Source organism: Puma concolor, chromosome D1 (genome assembly GCF_028749965.1).
Source record: "Puma concolor isolate L17-30 chromosome D1, mPumCon1.1.hap2, whole genome shotgun sequence".
Classification (NCBI taxonomy): Eukaryota; Metazoa; Chordata; class Mammalia; order Carnivora; family Felidae; genus Puma; species Puma concolor.
This window is the reverse complement of record NC_141676.1, coordinates 32,906,055-32,928,282: the sequence shown is the minus strand read 5'-3', so window position 1 is coordinate 32,928,282 and position 22,228 is coordinate 32,906,055. Positions and strand designations below refer to the sequence as shown.

General features: G+C 35.6%; 1 protein-coding gene across 11 annotated transcripts in view; it reads left to right on the top strand.

Annotated features, from left to right (window-relative positions):
- METTL15 (methyltransferase 15, mitochondrial 12S rRNA N4-cytidine) overlaps window positions 1-22,228 on the top strand; it is a 295,673-nt gene that overhangs the window by 159,261 nt on the left and 114,184 nt on the right. For all 11 annotated transcript variants that reach the window (XR_015240948.1, XR_015240947.1, XR_015240946.1 and 8 more), the window contains one exon: window positions 327-505. Coding sequence is in view for 8 of the 11 variants with exons in the window: in XM_086677775.1 (XP_086533901.1) it covers window positions 327-505 (179 nt within the window). In the remaining 3 variants the exon portion in view is untranslated. The remainder of the gene's footprint in view (window positions 1-326; window positions 506-22,228) is intronic.

The following is a 22,228-nucleotide window of genomic DNA, read 5'->3' as shown; positions in this document are numbered from 1 at the left end:
ACAAACTAAATCCAAACATTTTCCATTATTTTGGCTTAGGGGAAATCTGCATAAGGAATAATAACTTCGTGAATTAAATGTTAGTAAAATATTTTAATTTCCTGCTGCCTTTGACCTTGATGAATGTCACACACAATCCCCTCTTGCCATTATGATGGGTATTTGAAATGGAAAATCTATTTCATTTGTGTAAGATTTCAGTCTCTGACTTGAAAAACCTCAGATGCTTAGACTGTGTGTGTACGCCTGACTTCAGTACTCTGAAGTCTCACCTCTTGTCAATGAAAACTGACGTCAGCGAACTAATTGGCTTTTCTTGTGCGTAGGTACCCTGACATGCCCACCGCAGCTGATGTTGTGAACGCTTTAGATCAACAGGCACTTGCCTCCATCCTGAGAACATACGGGGAGGAGAAGCATGCCAAGAAAATCGCTTCAGCAATCGTTCAGGCTCGCAGCCTCTACCCCATCTCCAGAACCCAGCAGCTTGCCAGCATCGTTGCAGGTACCCTCATTAATTCTGAACAGTGTCTCAGAGAAAAAAAAACAACACTAATATATGTACTAATATATGTAATACACACACACACACACACACACACACACACACACACACACACATACACATATCCTCCAAACTCCCAGAGGGATTCATTTGTACTTAAAATCATTCAGGATAGAATCTCGCCTATCTTTCTCTCTATATCAGCTTTCTTTTGGTTCTGCAAGCTTCCCTCCCCCAGCACCTCTCCCCATACAATTTAAGAAAATATACTATAGTTGCTGATTAGTTGAACAATAGATTGTTTTTTCATGAGAGTAATTTATCATTGTGCCTACCAAGGTGCAACATGGATTGGTGAGAGCAGAATTTCTTGATCCATCACAGTGGTTGATAAGCATTCTGTATAAGATCTGACATTACCTCTCTTAGTTTCACATTTCTGCATTTTAATATTTTGGGCAAAAGGAGAATTGCATTGCCCAACTGCTAAAATAAAATCTAGTGACTCATACATCTATTCTAAACAACCAGCTAACAAAGGGTATGTGATGTATAGGTTATTCTACTTTGTGAATGCTAACTAAATCAGCCTGAGGGGCTTATTGAAACATTTCATCTTTTCTTCTGTTCGCCACCATAAACCTCTTGAACTTAAGTCTAGCTAGGAGGCGCTTTATTATAGCCTTTCTGTTTGAAGCCAAAGTTGTTTCACAGCTGTGTTCCATGATGAAAGTTTTCCAAGGCAAAAATACAACTCCTGCAGTTATTTAACAGAATTCATGTTACATTCTTTGTCTTGTGGGCCATCTGAAACCCTACATCATTTTTATTTACCAAATGTATTAGGATTTCTTTCCCATGGCTCCCATTAAGTTACCTAAGTAGCTAAAGAAGTGGAGAAAAATAAATAATTGTATAACTTGTAAAAAGAACCTGATATTGGTTGCCTCTAATCTTAATATTATCTATAATTTAAGGAATAAAGCTTGATTATAAATTCATTCATCAAGATTTAGAGATCATATAGCAATTGTTTTATGACATAACTTAATAAGACTATATTTTACTTAGTTAGAATAATAAAATATAAAGAGTTGACCAAGTCTTTAAATGTTTTAAGCTTTATATATACCTCAAGGCCCTTCCAACTTACCACTGAGATTCCTTTAGGCAACTAAGAGCACAATTCTTGTGGGTTAGATGATCATAAAATATGCCATTGTATTTGTTTCCCAAAAAGAGTTTGTACTAGTAGGCTGCATTAATTCATGCTCTGTCTTGTGTCCCTTTCTTTCCATCCCATACTCACTAAACATTACCACCTTACCTTACCTTTTTGTCATGATTTAACTAGCTATATGTGTTGTTCTCTGTCTCCCATATGGAGACGATGACAGTGAAAAGTCACATTTTTTATTCATAAGAAAATCCAGAATTTTCTGGTGCTGAAAATGAAGACTAGGGCTGAGGGCAGTCAGCCAATCAAAAACCTCATCTGATAACTGAAGAAACTGCGACTCTGAGAGGGTCAATAGTATCCTCGAAGGTATACAGCCTAATTAATGACAGAGTCTGTACTAATCTAGAATCAGAGGCATAACTGGGTATTTTTGCCTTTAAGATATTAATTTTTTGGTCTCAAGGTCCTAATCTTCGAACTTGGGGTACTAACACTGTGGCATTACAGAGAAATTATATCAAGATGTAGAATAGAAACAATTTAAGTACTTTCAGAAAGATTATGATGTGAAAAACGTATTAGGGCTATGACAAATGATATTGTAAAAGTGAGAATATTCATATATGTGTAGGCTTTAATAAATGCCATTAAAAGATTGAGTTCCCCATAATGAATCCATTTTTATAGTTCAAATCAGCCCATAATAATACAACTTTATTGATGATGATATAATTCTGTAGAAAAGGAAAAAACATAAAAAAAACAGTTTGCATTTTATGCTCATTCATTCACAAAATATTTTGGAAGAGGCTGGTATATACCAGGCATTATACTGAGTACTAATGAAAAATGGGTCAGAGGTGACTAGATTAAAAAATGGTAATAGTAAACAAGGTTTTTCTACTTATAGTGGCAACCCTCTTATTGTTGTAGTCTGAAGTTATGATTGTGTGGGTAATAGAAAGAGTTGGTACATGGAGAGAATTTATAGAACCTATCCATATTTATATATATGGAGATGCTCAGGTCCTAATTGCAGTTCCACAAAGTCCATTCTTACATAAACCATACCCATGGCATACCTTCTACAAGCACTGATTTTATTTTTATTAAAACGAACTTAGAGTTCAAAGGTACTTACAAAGCAATCTGAGCATATTTTCTAGATTTTCTTAATTTTCTACATTTTCATAATTTTTTTAAATCTTTCATAATTACCTCACCTACATCTAATTTGATTGCATTTTTTACATGACTTATCTTTATTAAGACTCTCCAAAGTCTCCAATTTACTTTTCATGGGAACAGCAGATGTCTTTCCTTTTGCATTCATATTTCACCAGTTTATGTAATATTTGATTGAATTATTTAATGGCAATAGTAAGTGCTCTTGGCTTACAGCTCTTTTGGTGGGAGCAGGACTGTATAGGAATATTCGAGAGTAAAATACCATGCTGAGACAGTTTAACAGAGAAAGGGATTAATCTGTCAAGTCCATTAAACAGAAGTCTCTTAAGAGAGCTAATTCATGAAGGAAATATGGGAAACAATGGAGGGCCCAGGAAGGTTCCTCTATTAGTTTCATTTCCTAGTGCTGTATTAATAAAGTACCACATATTTGGTGGCTTAAAATAACACAAATTTATTCTTTCACAGTTCTGGAGGCCAGAAGTCCTAAATGAAGGTATCAGCAGGGCTGGGGGAGAATAGCTACCTCCTTGACGCTACCTTGTGTCTGGCACTTGCCAATAATCCCTGGTGTTCGTTGGCTTGTGTATGCATCACTGATTCTCTGCCTCCACTCTCACTATCCCCATACATGTTTTTTGTGTCCAAATTTATCTTTAGTATAAAGACACCAGTCATATTGGATTTAGCGCCTACCCTAATAGAGTATGTCCTCAATTGATTATATCTGCAAGGACCTTATTTTGAAATAAAGTCACGTTCACAGCTTCCTGGTAAACACAAACTTGGGGGGACACTATTCAAGCTGGTACAGCTCCTAAGCAATATCTTTATTTAACAAACATGTATTTTGTCAAGCTATAATATGCTGTGACTATATTTGGACATCTTTTCTGGTTCTAATAAATTCATGCTAAATATGTTCAAGATTATCCAGGCACTCTGGGAAATATGCCACAGTTCCTGACACATGGTAAAACCCATATATTGATGGAAATATAAATCATTCCCCTTGCTTTCAAAAAGCTAATAATCCATTAAGGACAAGGAAGACCACCACACTTGTAATCACAATATACTTAGTGGGATTATATAATAATTCAAGTAAGTAAGTTGCAATTTGTAGAACCTAGAGCCTGGTGCATTTCACTAGTACAAATGAGTATTCTCCAGTACTCTTCCATATCCTATCAGCACCAGAAGACAGATTCAAGGCTGCAAATTGAGGCAGGAAACTTATAACTACCATGGATTACTTTGTAAATTACCAAATTAGTAATTTATAATTCCAAAAACGACCTGTGGGACTTCACTATTCATACACACTATTCAGAACTGCTAGGCAGAAATTTCAATGTTAATATGTCACACATGTTAGATAGTGTTCCCTCCAAAAATAATTTATAAATAACAAGTCACATTTTGTTAAGCATAGTTTCTATTCTAATGCAGTTATAGCTGAAAAATTGGATTTATGAAATTTAAGACTTGAAAATGGCCTGAGGGACTAATTTAATGTAGAGCCAAATTCTTCATTACCTCTAATAAGTGGTCATCTTGCATTTTAGCCTTTTCATCTCCATCTATCTTACTCCCCCCTTGTATTTCAGTGAAGAGGAGCACATTTCAGTCTGAAATTGCTAGTTCCATAAATAGAGGCCTTAAGTCTTTAGAAAGGATGAATTCCTTAGAATAAAGTCCAAATTCCTTTACATGGCTTGCAAAGCTTTTCATGGACCGGTTTCTACCTTTTCGTTTTCATCTCTGTTGCTTCTCCATAGTAATCTCCGTTCCAGCCATGCTAGTAATCTCCGTTCCAGCCATGCTAGAGTCCTGATGGTCGTGTCTTTCCGGCACACCACAGTCCCTCTACTCCAGGCCTTGGATATTATTAACATTAACACTAGAGTGCCCAACCCCTATCCTCTCCTGTGGTTAATGCCAGCTCATCCTTTTGAGCTTTAGTTAAAAGTGTCACTTCCTCCAGGAAGGTTTTTCTAGCTCTACACAGATTAGTTAGTTGAGGTGTTCTCCCACATGCTCCCCATAGTACTGAATTTCCCTGCCGAAGCACTGACACTGTTCTTATTGCTTTCTATTTAACTTCTCCCCTAGACCTATACTATCTAGTACACTTCCCAGTAGCCACATGTGTCTTTGGAATTCTTGAAATGCGGCTGCTCCTAATTGAGAGGTCATATATGTAAAATACACACCTTAGTTTGAAAAAAGAATTTAATGTATCTCAAAAATTTATATGTTCATTCTATGTTGAAATGGTAACATTTTAGAAATTATCGAGTTACATACAGTATTAAAATTAACTGTACCTGTTTCTTTTTACTTTTTTAATGTGGCTGTAGAAATTTTTAAATCACATATGTAGATTGCATTATATTTCTATTGGATGGCGCTGCTCCAGATACTAAGCACTGTGAGGGCACTGCTGTGACTCTTTTACTCATCAGGGTGTCCCCAGCACTTATCATAATTTTGGCCCTTGGAAGACATTTGGTAAATGCTTTTTCAAGGTTAATTTATCAAATAAAGAAAATCACATAGATCCAGGAAGGTTCTGCTTTTATACAGTTGGTATTCAGTGAAATAACATCAATGTTAGTAAAAAATTGGTGTTCAGTCTTGTAGACCATAAACTGAATCTCTCCCACACCAGTATGCACTAATAACATTAACACTAAAGTACTCAGGTAAATTAGACAAACACACTGCCTACCCAGTATTTTAGTTTATTCATCTTTAGGCTGAAATGATATTTTTCTTCCCTTATTCTTTAGAGGTGCTGGTAAGAAAAATAACACTAATAAAATATTTTTATTAATTAAGAATCTTTAATAATGGGAAATGATACATATAATAATCCCTCCAGCTCCCCAGGAAAAAGATTTATGTACTTAATTTTTTAAAAAACATGGCTGTGGTCTAGATTTTGCAGAATTTGTGTATATTTGATTTACAGAGACTTAAAAAATGGGATTGTTTCTAGACATACCTCTGAATATTGTCTCAAAAGGCTGCCCATATTTTATTCCATATTCCATTGTTCTTTCCATTCTCTGGATACATCAAGGGAAACTTAATTATTAAATTCAGTTTAACAAAGAGAGTTTAGTTCAAGTCCTGGTTCTGCTTGCTTCCTGTGTAGACTCGAACAGTTCTAGGCCTTTTCTTTCTCATCTTGAAATGGAAGTGAATAATATTGATAATTATGACCATTTGTTATTTTGTTCATAATGTAACTATGTTTTGTAATATTGAAATTCACTCAGTTTCCAAGCACATGCCAAAATCAAAGTATGCTTTTCAGATCATTGGAATTTAGATTCAAATTCACAAAATATATAATCAATGCGCTGATAATCAAAAAGTGACAGAAGGCATACAATATCAATTTTTGAATGGTAAAACGGAGGGGGTAGGTTTCTTAGATTTGTTTGATTCTTGTTGATTAAATATATAGACTTTATTCCCTGACTGAAACTTCTATGTAACCTTTATTCTGACTCATGAACTGGGTACATGGCCAGGTCTTAATGGATGCTTGTTGAACAAATAAATCAATAAAAAGATGTGTACATTCCCAGCCAAGGTAAAATGAAAATTCAGGGAAAAAAGTATAAGTTGTTAGGTGTTACTGAGAATCAATTGTACTCTCCCCTTCACGCTGAAGAGGGGGGAGACCTAAGCATCCAAGTACTCAGTATAAATTAGAACAGCTTGAGGAATAGATGAGACTCCCTAGGACATGGAATCAAAAATTCTCAAGTTCTTTGTCTGATTCTGCTATTTATGTGCTCTGTGAACTTGAGTAAATCACTTCTCTTCTCTGATCCTTATTTCCTCATCTGGAAAAGAAGAATAACTAATTCTTGCTATGACCAATAAATGAGATGGTGGTATGTAAGAAAGTTCTCTGTGAATTGTAAAGTGTATATACAACTATAAGCATTTTCTACTTCTCTCTATCCAGACCTGAGAAGATCCAGGGAACAAACAAGTGCACTAGTCAGAACTATGACTGTGATCTTATACCAATGAATACCTGTCCACAGCCAAACCGTGTGATTTGTGATAGGCTAATTGCTTCATTCCAAGCTTTTCTTCCCTTAGGGATTATGTGACTTTTAGAAAAAAGAAGAATCTTTTTTTTTTTTTTTTTTTTTTCTGCACTGGCATATAAGGTATATCTTTCCACAGTAGCATTAATAGCTTATGCCTCTGCTTGTATCTGAAATCATTATATTTTTCCAACAAAGCTTTGTTAATCTGGAGAGAAACATCCAAAATACAAAATAAATGAAGTGCAGCATTCGTTAAGAAGTAGTCATTGCCATCAAATTTTAGTGCAACTTTTTCCTGATGAAATTAATTAGACCAGTTTGCCATCCTTTTATTGTTTTAATAACTTGCATGTTACTCCCTCCATCTTCCCCCAAAAGCACTCTGTATACTAACATTGCCATGATTATGAAATAAATGAAGATGTCAGAGAGTTCAATTGTCACTCTCTGGTCGATCTGTCACTCTGTAGTATGGTCAAACCTACAGTCAAATTTGGATGGCTTGCCAGTGAGTTACAATTGTCATTGTCACCGCCTATGATAAGGCAGTTATTCTGTCATTTAAATCTCTTGAGTTCAATCTGTTATACACTGTGTACATTAGTATGGTAACTTCATGCCAACTAAATTATCAAATGACATTTCATAAGTAAACTTATTTCTTATTTTAATAAGTAATCTTTCCAAGAGACATTCTGTACAAGAAGCCCAACTCAGAAAAAAATGAAATATGGAAAGAAAGAAAGAAAGAAAGAAAGAAAGAAAGAAAGAAAGAAAGAAAGAAAGAGAAAGAGAAAGAAAGAAAGAAAGAAAGAAAGAAAGAAAGAAAGAAAGAAACCTGAAAAATCTTTTTTCCTTCTAAAAACCTGGCCATTCTCAGTTTGAAGTATCACGTGGGGAGCAGGGATTGCCCTAATCCCAAGTAATGGTGGCCCAAGCCTAATTTGATGATGATGATAATGATGATGATGACGATGGTGATGATTATGATGAATGCTAGCTAACATTTATTGAGCAAATATAAGACACTATCCTAAATTATTTTCATGTATTAAATCAATCCTCAATAACCTACAAGGTGGGTACTGTTTTTATCCCCATTTTATATATGAGTAAACTGAAGCACAGAATCTAGGTAACTTGTCTCTTGTCACATGGAGCTGGAATTAGAAGTAATCTCACTATAGACTCTGTGCTCTTATTTAGGACGCTAGATCCCTTTCTCATAATTAAGGTACAGTGTGAACTGTTGCTGGAGGATGCTGACAGCTCAGTCTTCCAGGATCTCACATCTCTCATATGGGAGAGAGTCATAAAAGCAGCTCACTCTGTCACCCTGTGGTAAGTGCTGTATAGAGTCATGAATGAAAAGGTATGGGAACCCAGAGAAGGGAGAAGTTGATTTTGATGTAGCGAGAGGGTTTAATTTATTGTGGAGAAGGGTTAAGTAGAAGTTACAGAAAGGAGACCTTTGAGTTGAGTCTTTAGGGGGAGAAGCGATAGCTATCTATAGAAAAGTGCATGGCACACAGTAGATACTCAGTAATCGCAGAAGAAAAAAAGGAATGAACAAATAGTAGGTAGGATTTCAAAGGGCTGAAGGTAGTACAAGATAGGCAATTCAGAGTCCAATCCCAAAACCCAGTGGAATTCCAAATCCCTAAAATTCCCCCCATTATCTTGGTATCCACTATCCTAAATGTGACCTTGAGTTGGGTTAGATTTTTAGAACAATAATTCAGCATAATCAAGTCCTCTAAGTCTTAATGATTATGGCTGAATTTCAAACTGCTTTTATGGAACAAGAGAAGAGAAACGCATCCCTTTACTTATTTCTTATCCCATTTCTTATGTTATAATTTGTGTACTTCTACAGGTGAAAATTAAAGTGATCTGCTGGTATTGTATGTTCTGCATATAGTAGTTTTCACATTGGTATTAATTTTGCAAAGATGTATATAAATAGCCTGGCCATCTTGTCCTTATCTTTATTGATTAGAAAAAAGAAGAAGAAGAAGAAGAAAGATTATTTGTTCCTGTAACTAGTTATTCAGAAGTTTTAAGAATTTGTTGCTAGATATTTACAAGAGCTCTCGATTTAAGAATTAAGATAAAGCAGTCTTCTATATTTGTACTACCATCCTGTTTTTGAGATTAACATGATTCAGATCTCATCTACATGGTAGGTACAATTACCTGTCTTTACTTCACCCTAAAAGTACTGAGAGGATCAACAGTGTGCAGCACTTTTCCAAAGAGTAGGTTTCAGACATCAGCAGTTATATGTATACATTGGGAACATATTTTGAAGACAAGCATCTGCTTTCATTTTCAAAGTTTAAATGTTTAAACCACCTCAAAAGACTGTCAGAGAAAGAGAACCCCAGATGTTAATAGGTTGATAAAGATCAAAGGTTAGATTTCTAGGGCTGGGAAGGGGAATAGTGAATGAGAGTAGGTTTGATGTCCAAGCTTTAATTATAATGAAAAACTAACACAAAAGCTTCCAAGTTATTTTCTGTTATATCTTTTGTTTTGTGAAGTTGAGAAATTATGGAATATCTGGAAAAGATATTCCTCAGAATTTAAAAATAAAAGGAATCCATATTAATTTTTCGTATCTTTTATGTATGTAATTGTTTTGTGTGTTTCCCCATCTTTTTATTTTTGTCAAGAATTAGCAGTTTTGGGAAGCCTGGGTGGTTGCTCAGTTGGTTAAGTGTCTGACTTCAGTTCAGGTCATGATTTTGCAGTTTGTGGGTTTGAGCCCCATGTTGGGCTCTGTACAGGCCTGGAGCCTGCTTCAGATTCTGTGTCTCCCTCTCTCTCTGCCCCTCCCTGCTCAAGCTCTGTCTCTGTCTCTCTTTCTCAAAAATAAATAAACATTAAAAAAAAGTTTTTCTTAAAGAATATAGTAGTTTTGCATTTTAATTTATTTTACCCATTTATTCTTTATGTGACTATATACTGCCTCACATATTTTTAATTACTTGGAATCTCATTCCGTATTATAAACCAGAGAACGTATATTCTCCCCTTACATTTGCATGTAGTACACAGTAAGCAGTAGGACTTCCTACATTCTCATAATGCATGAGTATTCATTTAATGACTTTCTTATCAGTTGGACTACTAACTCTTTGAGAGCAAGGATTAGATATATCTTTTTCATTGTTACATCTTCAACACCTGATATAGTATTTGGCTTATGATAGGTGTTTAATTAATATTTCTTGAATGAATTCATCAGTGTCCATTTCTTTGTAGTTCTTGTGATGTTTAGAACATGGATGAGATAAGAGACAGCTAATAATAAAATTTCCCAACCAACTAGTTTCTTCAGCAATAGGCACTTTCTATTGTTAGTAGACTCAAACCTACAGTAATAAGAGAAACTGTCATAATCTTCTTGGCATTGTAATATCTTTCCTGTTCTCTAAAGGGTGGATCAGGTTCAATATGTCACACAATACTGGGTCAGTCTTCTATATTTTCAGTTTCCTCATTAGCAAAGCAGGGAATTTGACCTAACATTGAGATGAGACACATTTTATTTATACATCACAAATTTATTTAATCAAGTATTTATTGTGACTCCACTTTGTTGTAGGCACTGATGAAATTGCGTAAGTGATAAATACGAAGTTTTCATCTTCTAAGAATTAACAAAAAAGTGATTTTCCCCTATTTAGATAGTAGTCTTCATAGTTAGTGCTTATTTGCATATAGCATCATGTTTACTTTTTTTTCTCCTTAGCATATACTCCCCACTCCTTTCTGGGATCAGTTTTCTTCTTACCCAAGTACATATTTTGATATTTTCACTGAAGATCAGTGAGTGATATATTTTCAAACTTTGTCTAAATATATCTTTATTTTGCCCTCACTTTTGAATGATAATTAGTTGAGTATAAAGTCAACAGGTTTATGAATATTTTCACTCAGTACTTTGAAGGTAATATTTTATCATCTCTTGACATTTATCATAGTTGATGAAAAGTCTAACTGTCATTATTTTATGGTTGGTGTTTTTCTTTCTCTGGCTACCTTTAAAGATTTTCCTGTCATTGTTGTTTAATTGTGATGTACTTGGTTGTGACTTTGTTTTTATTTATCATTAATGAAACAAAACAAACTTCTTTAATATTTCTATTTCTGGAAATATCGGACATTATTTCTTTCCATATTTGTTTCCTTTACTTTCTTGACTCCTGGGCAGCACTTATTCCTCACCACGTCTCTCATATTTCCTCTGTCTTTGTCTCTGTATGTTACAATATGGGTAAGATCCTTTACTGATTTGCTAAGTCTCTTTTAAAGAGATAGTTAATCTGCTGTTAACCCACTTGTGGAATTTTTAAATTCACTATTCATCCCTGTAAGTTCTATTTTTAAAAAATACTCTTGTTCTTATTCTTTCATCATAGTCTCTATCAATTATTTTAAATCTTAACATTTTAAATAGTAAATATACACAGTTATTTCATATTTTGTGCTGATTTGTTCTGTTATCTCCAGTTCTTCCTATTTATTTCATCCATTGATTTACCACACACACACACACACACACACACACACACACACTTGTATGCATAAATGTATATAGTATGAGCAGGTCTTCAGAGGGTTTTACATATACACACATCCCCTTTAGAAATCCTGTTTTGTTTGTTGTGATTGAATGCTTGCTTCTTCCTTTTTCCCTTCCCCTTTTCCATCTAGGGTTCACCTGATGAGCAAAACGTATGTTTGGCTATTTAGGTTGTGGAAATCAAAGATACATGTAGGCAGACTTAAGTGATAAACGGTTATTATAAGGTATATGTGATAATAAGAAGGAATTATTATAAGGCTATTCATGTTATTTAGAAAGACAGTTATCTGAGCTACACAGATCTCTGAAAGACTGGAAGACAACTCAAAGGTTGTTCAGGATGCTACACAGTTTTGCAACTCAACGATTGTGTTGCAGCCTCAACAGGAAACTTCTTTTCTCGAGTAAATTATTATTATTTTTGTTTGGATCTTCTCTACTACTAACTTTTTTCCAGGATTACTAGTTTCTGCTTACTCATATCTTTCTTGTTTTTACTGTCTCATGGCTCCTACTTAAGTAATCTTTTACTGTGTGTTTTAGTTTTTGCTTCTTTTGCCCATTGTTTCTGTCTTTCTCCTTCTTTTCTCATCATCTCATCTTTCTTTTTCTTGGCCTGGTATTCAAGTTCCCTAAACTAAAGGACTTAATTTGGACCATAGTTATCCTTAGCATCTCCTTGTTTGGCAGAATTTTACACTAGTTCCATTTAAAATGCCTGCCACTGGGGCGCCTGGGTGGCGCAGTTGGTTAAGCGTCCGACTTCAGCCAGGTCACGATCTCGCGGTCCGTGAGTTCGAGCCCCGCGTCAGGCTCTGGGCTGATGGCTCAGAGCCTGGAGCCTGTTTCCGATTCTGTGTCTCCCTCTCTCTCTGCCCCTCCCCCGTTCATGCTCTGTCTCTCTCTGTCCCAAAAATAAATAAACGTTTGAAAAAAAAAATTTAAAAAAAAAATAAAATGCCTGCCACTGGAATTACGTGGCACTAGCACGGTGACTAAAGCTTAAGGAACTACTTAGTTCCAGTCAGTCCATAGAGTCCTCCTCAGGATTGCAATTATTCAAATAATGCTGTAAAGAAGGGGTTTTTCTTTAAAGAAGGAGGCCATGACTAGTGGTGAGGTTTTTTTCCCCTTTAATTCATCTACCTAGGTAAACAAAATGGACCCTGTAATTTGTGTCTTTTTCAGTAGTCTTTTGTTGAAAGAGTTGCTGTGTAACTGCTGTATAACAGTTCTAATATGCTACCAAAGCATGATAAAATTTATAGTTTTCCCAAATCTCCAGTGACAATCAAACCACTCTACTGTCCAAGACTAATAGCCTTATTTTCAGATCTTCTCTTCCTTCCCCCCCACCCCCACCAAAATAAGGCTACACTGAGACATCTTCTCTTCTCTCTAGAATGTCACTTTTAGCAGGTCATTTGATAGACAGACAGATATGCCTCTGGCTAGGATCCCATTTCCGAGGTCCACTCCCATATTTCCAGTGGTCTACAGGGCATCTCCACCTGAATTTCTTGCCAACACCCCCATCTCAAAATGTGTAATGTGGCAATTTCATAATTTTCTACACCAAAACCATCTTCTCTTCCTGGGTTTGTTGTGCATATGTTAATACCTGGATTCCATTCAATTGCTGCCAGTTGGCTGACTGACCATGTCAATCTGGCTTCCGACTCACACTACCACTGGTGACTAGTAAGCCTTCTTTTCAGTGTTCTTGGTTCCCAGCTAACTTGATTTCTTATACATTCTATACCTACCTGACCATGACTAGCCCTAGTCCTGACCAGCTTCTACTTCTCTCTTATTCAGTGCCCAATTCTGTTACTCTTATATCTTCACTTTACTAACACAGGTATCTTTCCTTTTGTATCTCTAACACTTCCCATGGAATAGTGTTCTTGCCTATTTTCTTGGAAATCTTGCAGCACCATTTCTTCTACCCCACCCAAGGTCCAAATTTTTATCCACTTCCTGGTCAAGTCCAATCTCCACAAGTCTTAATTCCTACTCTACTACTAATTGACTGTTACTTAAGTCACTTTGTCTCTCTGGTCCCAATTTTATTTTCTCATAAAGGGAAGGTATATTAAACCCCCCAGTCTCTAATGTCTTATGAAACTACATCAGGCATTTTCCTAGTCTCTGGTATGGAAACTTCAAAGATAGCTTTGCATCATTTTCTGACACACACACACCCACACACATTTTTCCATTGATCATTTATTAAATTCTGCTCTGATTGTGGCTTTTGGTTAAGTTCTCTTTTCCATACCTACCACCACTACTGTTATTTCTTGTGTAGACTATTACAAGAGCCTCCTTAGAGGTTTACCTGCCTTCACTCTCTCCCCTTAAATCCATTTGTTACAAGTGTCTGCCCAGCCCACACTCTCTTCCTTTAGAATTGCCCAGACGCCTACCAGTTCCTGATACCTGATTAAGAAACAGTGCACCTAGGCAGCCATGTTGATACCAGGTCACCCAAGAAGCAACTGATTAGGTCATATAAATTAGATACTTTTCTCAAAATGTGAGCCACCAAACCCAGAAACTATAATTATAAGGTACTGGGAGTGTAGAATTGAGACTAGATTTGACTCTCTGTCAGTACAGAGCAAGGTGAAAATCACAGTTAAGAGAACTGGGAACCATGAGCAGAGTGAAGGAAATAAGTTTGCAGAAAGAACAGACATCCAGTAAATGGAAGAGATGTTCACACATGCACACACACACAAATGCACACACAAACACAAGTGTGGAAAGAATGCTTGTTGGATAGGTTTCCAATTCCCATAAAGTCTAATGGTATTTCCTATAGTTGGCTTTTTGTGATCCCTACATATCCTTTATTATTTTGTTATCTTAATTGGAGTGGGTTTTGCTCTATTCATTAACATCCAACCAATCCCCTAAGGCATTACAGTTTTACTAATCATTGAATTTACTTGTTCAAAAACTTTCATTAGCTCTTCATTGCTGCTGCATTTTATCCCATAAGTTTGCCATATTTGGGTCCATTCTCTGGCCTGAGCCACAGTTTTCATGCTTCTCTCACATCATCCTCCTATATTCTTACCTAATTGTTCTGTCCTTTTTCCCCAAACATGACTTGTACTTTCCTTGCTTATATCTTTGATCATGCTATATCCTCTACCTGGAAAAACAACAACAAATAAACAAAACAACAAAATTCTCCTTCTATCTCTACTGGTTGAAAACATTTCCACTGGTTGAAAACATCTACACTCTTAAGACCCAGCATAAATGCCATTTTTTCATGATTGCATCTCTGATCTCCTGAGTTGGATAGAGTCTTTGATTTAAACTATCATAGCATTTTGTCTATCTTTTATTTTCCTTGTGGCAGTGTGGTATAGCAGGAAGAATATAGGCTTTCAAGTAAGACAGAACTGCATTCATATCCTGGTTTTGCTACTTAAGGGATGTGTGATTTTTGAGAAGTTATTTAATCTTTTTGTGCCTCAGTGTGTGTTTGGGGGGGGGGGGCACAGGCAATAAGCAAATAATCCCTCAAAGAGAGAATTATAAATTGTATAAATGTTAAGAAAAAAAAAAGTCATGAGAAAGTATAGTAAGGAGACATAGAAGGTTAGGGGTTTTATGGAGGCCTTTAAGCAAAGACTTAAAGAATAAGTAGCCAAGGGACAAGTCTGGGAGTAGAGTTTTCAATACAAAGAAACTAAACATAAATCAAAGTACTGGGGCCCTTCTGTATCCTATTTCATCACTAATATTTTCTCTTCTCTTAAATGTTACTTCACTCTCAATTTTTTACTATTTCATGTTTATTTTTTATTATTTCAACCGATTTCAACCGATCCCCTAAGACATTACAGTTTACTAATCATTTAATTTACTTGTTCAAAAACTTCCATTGGCTCTTCATTCCTGATGTATTTATTCTCAAGCGTAATTCTCATTCCTCTATTTATGTTATGTGACATTTTGTAGCATAATCTTGATAATTGTTAGCATCAATTTTGTGTATCTGTTAAGCTGTGTCACTCTGGTACTTGACCAACCTTTTCTTCTAAAACATTGAAATACGAATAAACCAGGACAAGCACTGCTGTTTTAATTCTAACATCTCTTGATTATTTCCTTTTGATGACTTCCCTTTTTCTACTTTCTTTTTCAGTAATATATATATATATATATATATATATATATATATATATATACACACATACATATATATGTGTGTATATATATATATATCCATCCATATCTATCTACATCTCTCTCTCTCTCTCTCTCTCTCTCTCTCTATATATATATATATATATATATATATATATATCCCATCCTTGTTATATATTCATAAGAAGAAGTTTAAACTCTAATGGATAATGGAGTATTAGACATCTAAACAAATAATTCTAAAATGAAGCAGAATATTTTGCCAATCTCTGTCTTTTAACTACATTCCCCTTCTCCACTGATGTTTATGATGACATAATCTCCCTTTTATCTCCCTCCTACCTCTCTGATTGTATTTTTTAGTACTAATTTCTCTTCCTCTGCTTGTGCCTTTAATGTTGATATTTACTGGGGTTTCAGTCCTTGGGTCTTTTCTCACAATACATATGATGCTGGACATCTACATCCATTTCCACAGATCTGACATCATCTGTATTCCCATCTGCAGCTGAAATCTTTCTTCTGAATTTTAGACCAATATTTGCCCAACTTTCTGAACATATCAGTCAACGTATCCTACAAGCATATAAAGTTCAGTGTTCCAAATCTTACCTTGCTGAGTGCCACTGACCCTTCCTCTTTGTCTATTTCCAATGCACCTAACTACATTTACCCAGTTTCCAATGCACCTAACTACATTTACCCAAAAGCCCAAATCAAAACCTGCAAATCAACCTTGAGTTGAAGTATAAAGGTTTATCACTAGAACTTTTCAGTTCTGCCTCCTAAATGTCTCTTAAATCCTTCTATTTTCCCCAACCCCAGGTTTCCACTGTCATTGTTTTATTGTAAACGTTTATCATCTTTGCCAAAATTACTACCTTAATCTTTTAACTGGACTCTATCTTCTGTCTCTCCCAACCTCCTCAAACTCTACCAGAGTCATATTTATAAAATATACTTACAGAGTTATGTTTATAAATAGAAGCCTCATAATATCACACCTCTCCATAAAATTCTTAATAGGTTCCTATCATCTGTAAGACAAAATTTAAACACCTTCACATGAAAACCAAGGTCGTTCATGATCTGGCTTCTGCCTGTCTTTTTAACCTAATTTCTTCACTGCCACTCCCCACCACAGCCCTCCATATCTACACCAAACTGCTCACCATTTAGGCTCCCATAACTCACTTTCTGCTTTCTCACTTCCATCCTTTTGTGTATGATCTTCCTCTGCAGGATATGTCCTTCTTCATGTTTTCTCTTGCCCCTACCTACTCTACAAAATCTCTACTTCTTTTAAGACTAGGCTTATATATCATTACTTTGGATCCTTCCTGCACTTTCCTTTTTACCCTCCTCCTGAAGTTGCTTACTTTTTCAATATATTTATATATCTCCTGTTTATCTGCTGTTTATATATCTGATGAACATTTGCTCCATTATACTTTGTCTCCCTTATATACTTTGTGAGCTCAAAGATAGAGTGACTACATCTCATTTTCCTGAATAGCCTCAGCACCCATCTGTTACAGGATATGTTAAAGAAGTCAACAAACTGGATTAACGAAAGCAAGAACTATTGAGTCAGGTAGATTTGAGCCGGCTGTGTCATTTCCTATCTTTGTAAATTTGGGCATTTATTACCTTCTCTGATTCTGTTGTTTCATCTGCAAAATATGGGTGATGATAACTACCTTACAAGATTCTTGGATTACTAAATCAGACAATGTATTTAAAAAAATGTTTTTACATTTATTTATTTTTGACAAGCAGAGTGAGACATAGAGTGAGCGGGGGAGGGGCAGAGAGAGAAGGAGACAGAATCTGAAGCAGCCTCCAGGCTCTGAGCAAGCAGTCAACACAGAGCCTGATGCGGGGCTCGAACTCACAAACTGTGAGATCATGACCTGAGCCGAAGTCGGACACTCAACGGACTGAGCCACCCAGGTGCCCCAACGATGTATTTTAAATGCCCAAAAGAGATCCACCTCTAGTAGATAATCTATTTATTTTTCAACTTTTGTTGCATGGGCACATAAAAAATGAATGAGGGAGTGAGTGGATAATTGAATGAGCGAATGCACTTGAGTGAATAGAGCAAATACTATAAAAATTTTTTTATAACGAATTCACCAGGAAAGGAAAGACTTTCTATACAAGCAACAACTGTCTTACTCTTTAAAGGAATGGTTAAGATGTCAACATGCAGCAGTGTTGCAGTCAAGGCACTGGGAACCTAAACCTTGAGAAGCAGTGTGCGAAAAGCCTAAGACTGGGGAAAGCACCCCTTTTTTTGTTGAAAACATTATTCTCTGCTGTCACTTTACCCTTCTACCTAGTTTTTCTTCCTCACGTTAAAGAACTCTAAGGATGGGCTGGCTGCCAATTCATTCAAGGTACATCAGCATCTCATTAGCCAGGTGACAAGTTAGACCTCACACAAAAAGGTCTATGGATTTTGAAAAGGGAAAGTGGATTGTTATTAATAGTAACATAAATTATTATTGAATGGAGATTTCTGTTGCCTAATTATTATTATTCAATGAGCTGTTTTAGACACAGCATACGTTGCAACAATGTTGAAAGCACTACATTTCCTTCCTTAAAAAAACAAACAAACAAAAAATATTAACATTTATGTAAAATCTACTAGAAGGCCTTAATTTAGAGTCTTGTGTGCTTCAGATATTTGTCTCAAAAGTTGAAGCTGAGAAAGGTAATCTAACAGGTAGAATTTATAAGCTGTTGATTTATCTCTGTACTCTTTAGATGGAAATGGACTTTGATGACAGACTCAAATCATCAAGCCAACATGCTGTATTGCTATATTGCTTACCCATTTTTCCTTATTAGTCTTTTTTAATGTCTCATCACCCTTGCATTATTTATGGGTTTATGTCACTGCATTCTATTGTGTTACTGAGTAATTGAAAAAGAAATTAACTTTGGAATTATACAAAAACCAGGATTCAGATTTCAGCCCTGCTGTTTACTAGCTGTGTGAACTTAGACAAGTTATATAACCACTCTAATCCTGTCTAAAATGGAGATAATGGTTCCTAACTTATAAGATGGCCATGATGATTAGAAATTAGAATGTAAAACTACCTACCCTAATGGTAGACATATGATAGCCACTTGGTAAAGCTAGTCAGTAAAAAGAATTTACCTTATCTAGTTGTTGACAGAATCTACTTTATAAATATATGTAAAAATATGTGAAATCCATGATTTTCTGTATTATATAAGCATTTTCATTTGTTGGTCATATATACAACATTGTTAAGAAATTCAAGTGAAAACTTTTAGAAGCTTGTAACACCACTCTACCACCATAACATGATTATAATTTTACATATTTTCTTTATCTCTTTACCTTTATTTATTCTCACATCATTTAGTTGAAATGATTGAATTTATATAATTTTGAAATTTATTCACTTGGTATCTTATCATGCTACCTTTGATGCCACTATACTGTGTATCAGTAAGAAATATTAGAATTTATTTAATCACATCCTTATTATTAAATATTTGGCATACATCTTAGTGAGGGTTATTATTAAAAACTGTAATAGTTTTTTGTGCATATTTAAGAGATTTTTAGAGAGGAGAGGTGTACTTTCTTTCTAGTCTAAATTCCCTAATGAGGTTAATGACATATATGACTTTTGCCTTTGAAACATTATTTTTCAAAATGGATACACATCCAAAACCAAAAGACTTTACTGGACATTATTCAAAGCACTGCTTCTAGACCAAGTTAGTAGAATAGAACAGGCGGAAAAATAAAAGATGGAAGAGTGCAGTTCAGTAGTGAATTTAGATGTGGTAGAAAAAAGTTACTTATAACCTGTGATTTAATTAAAATCCATATGCTATTGGCCCTTGGAGATATTAATCATCTATTCTTCAATTCAGTCAGATAGTCTGTTAGTCTTTCAACAAGCGTGTTATGAGAAAAATTATGATAATGCAAACTCCCTACTTTCTGAGAGTAACACGCAGTCCCTGCCTTCTGCAAGCTTATGCTTCAGTGGAAGTGATAAACATTTTTTAAAGATCATTGTAAACATCTGATCAGTGTTCCACTGCAGGTCAGGTATGCTACAGGAGGGCAGGCAACTTACCTTGGATCCCAAGGATCAGGTCTGAGTATGTGCTCATCTCACAAAAAAGCACAGTTACATACCTTTTCTTGTTACTATCTCCCAGTGCTGGGAAGTGCAAATGTCCCAGCTCAGAGGGCAGTACTGCACTGCCCTGTTCAAATAAAGTAATGGTTCAAATAAAGTATCTTATTATGGGTCTTAAATATGCTAGAACCTTCTTCTGCTTTGTGTTTACAGTATTTGGCAAATAGGTCTCAATTCCTTCTTAAAGATTCAATAATTAAATTTAATATTGACCACCTAAATAAGTAAAAGGAGTCATGATTCACTTTGAGATATGCCATCTACCCTCAACATTTTAAGACTTAGATACTATAGAATTATAGTACTATACTACATTATAGTATATAATATTATATAGTGTTATATGTTTTATTTAAAAATTATATATGAAAAATATCAGTCCTTTTCTTTAATTCTAAGCCATGTTTTTTATTTCAGCTCAGCAGGTAATGTTCCTCTTTATCTTTTTTGCTCAAGCCTATAACTTGATTTTTTCCCCTATTGTATGAGGATTTGTAAGCCTCAACCACCCGTAGTGAGATCATGTTGTCATCAGACTTAACCTGTAGGAGTTGGGGATTAGATGAGATGATGAAGAAGTTTAAAAAGAACCTCACTGAGTAAAGCCAATTTTATCCAGAACCATTCAAGTTCACAGATTTTAATTAACAGTTTGAAATTTGTAATATTACTTGAATTTCAAATGGGTGAGAATTTAACACTGTATTATAGGAGTCCAGGCAAAAGGACACGAGTTGCGTCACAGAGACTTATTAAATGTGATGGAAATTCAACAGACGAATGCCGGCAAACAGGTGCAAGAGCTGAATTAATTTTTAAACCCTACCACTCAGGGGGAATTGCAATGCATCACGTTGACAGCCACAGCACGTTGCTAATTTCATTCACAAGCTTAAAAATCTCAATACATTTGAACATGTGAATGTATTAAATTTTAAAAAGTATAAGTAGCATAAGGGTATCCCAGAACTAAAAATGATAATTTCTCTCTGGGACTTCAAGTCATTTATCTAGCCAGAAGCATGGTGTTTTTTATGAATGAAATCTATCTTACAGCTTCCCCATACAAATTGTGTTCTATTATTATATGTAGTGCAGACTGTTACTAAGCAAGGTTTTCTCTTACTTTTAATATGAAATCCCTTGTTAGTCAGCAGAAAACTGAGTATTCACTGATGCAGTTTCCAGCTTCTGCTGTCATGCATGAAGGGGGTTCTCAATCTGTGCCTCTGATGATGCTAAGTGGTGGTACTCCTGGAGTTAAAAATGCAAAACCAAACTACGTGAAGGCAGAGGCTTTTTTGGTGGTGTCACTAAAGGCGGTAAATTGTAAGCTGACAACTCAGCCAACTCTTTTTACCAGGAATTTACCTACTTTGGGGTCCCTGATGCATTTCAGAATTCAGTAGAAACCTTGGATTATCTCCACATAAAACTGTACATACACACAAAATCTTACAAAGATTTCAGCGCTTTCAGGAATGTCCACATTTAGAATACCATTTATGGTGCATCTTGATCTTTGGGACTGGAGGAGTGTCTCTTATTTAGTGGATTTTATCCCTTCACCACTTACTGTGCACCAGGCCTTAGCCCTGGGACTGAGACCTGGGACTGAGGATATAAATGAAGATAGTACAAGATCTTTGGACCTTTTACAGGCTAGTAGATGTTAATAGACCAATAATGTAGAATGGCAATAGTTTGTTGAAATATGTATAAAAAGGTCATTGCAAAAGCTTCCTGGAGAAGATGCCACCTTAGCATTAGGGATGAGTAGACATAAACTGTAAGAAGAAGGAGAAGGGCATTCTAGACAGAACAAGAGCAAGGATCACTGCCCTGTCATTGCTGAAACTGTATTTACAAGAAATGCATAATATAAAATGTATAGAAAATCTTTCATTCTTCTCTTTCAATATTTCTCAAGAAGCTTTAAAGAAAAAGTTTTAGGGGCGCCTGGGTGGCGCAGTCGGTTAAGCGTCCGACTTCAGCCAGGTCACCATCTCGCGGTCCATGAGTTCGAGCCCCGCGTCAGGCTCTGGGCTGATGGCTCAGAGCCTGGAGCCTGTTTCCGATTCTGTGTCTCCCTCTCTCTCTGCCCCTCCCCTGTTCATGCTCTGTCTCTCTCTGTCCCAAAAGTAAATAAACGTTGAAAAAAAAAAAAAAAAAGAAAAAGTTTTAGAGCTGGGTTTAATTTCCCAAGACTTTAGCCACCAGAACCCTTTATTTCTAATTTTACACAAGCTTGTCCCCTCATTTTGCTTAGCAAGAGAATATTAAGCACTAATTTTTGGAGCATAAAAACAA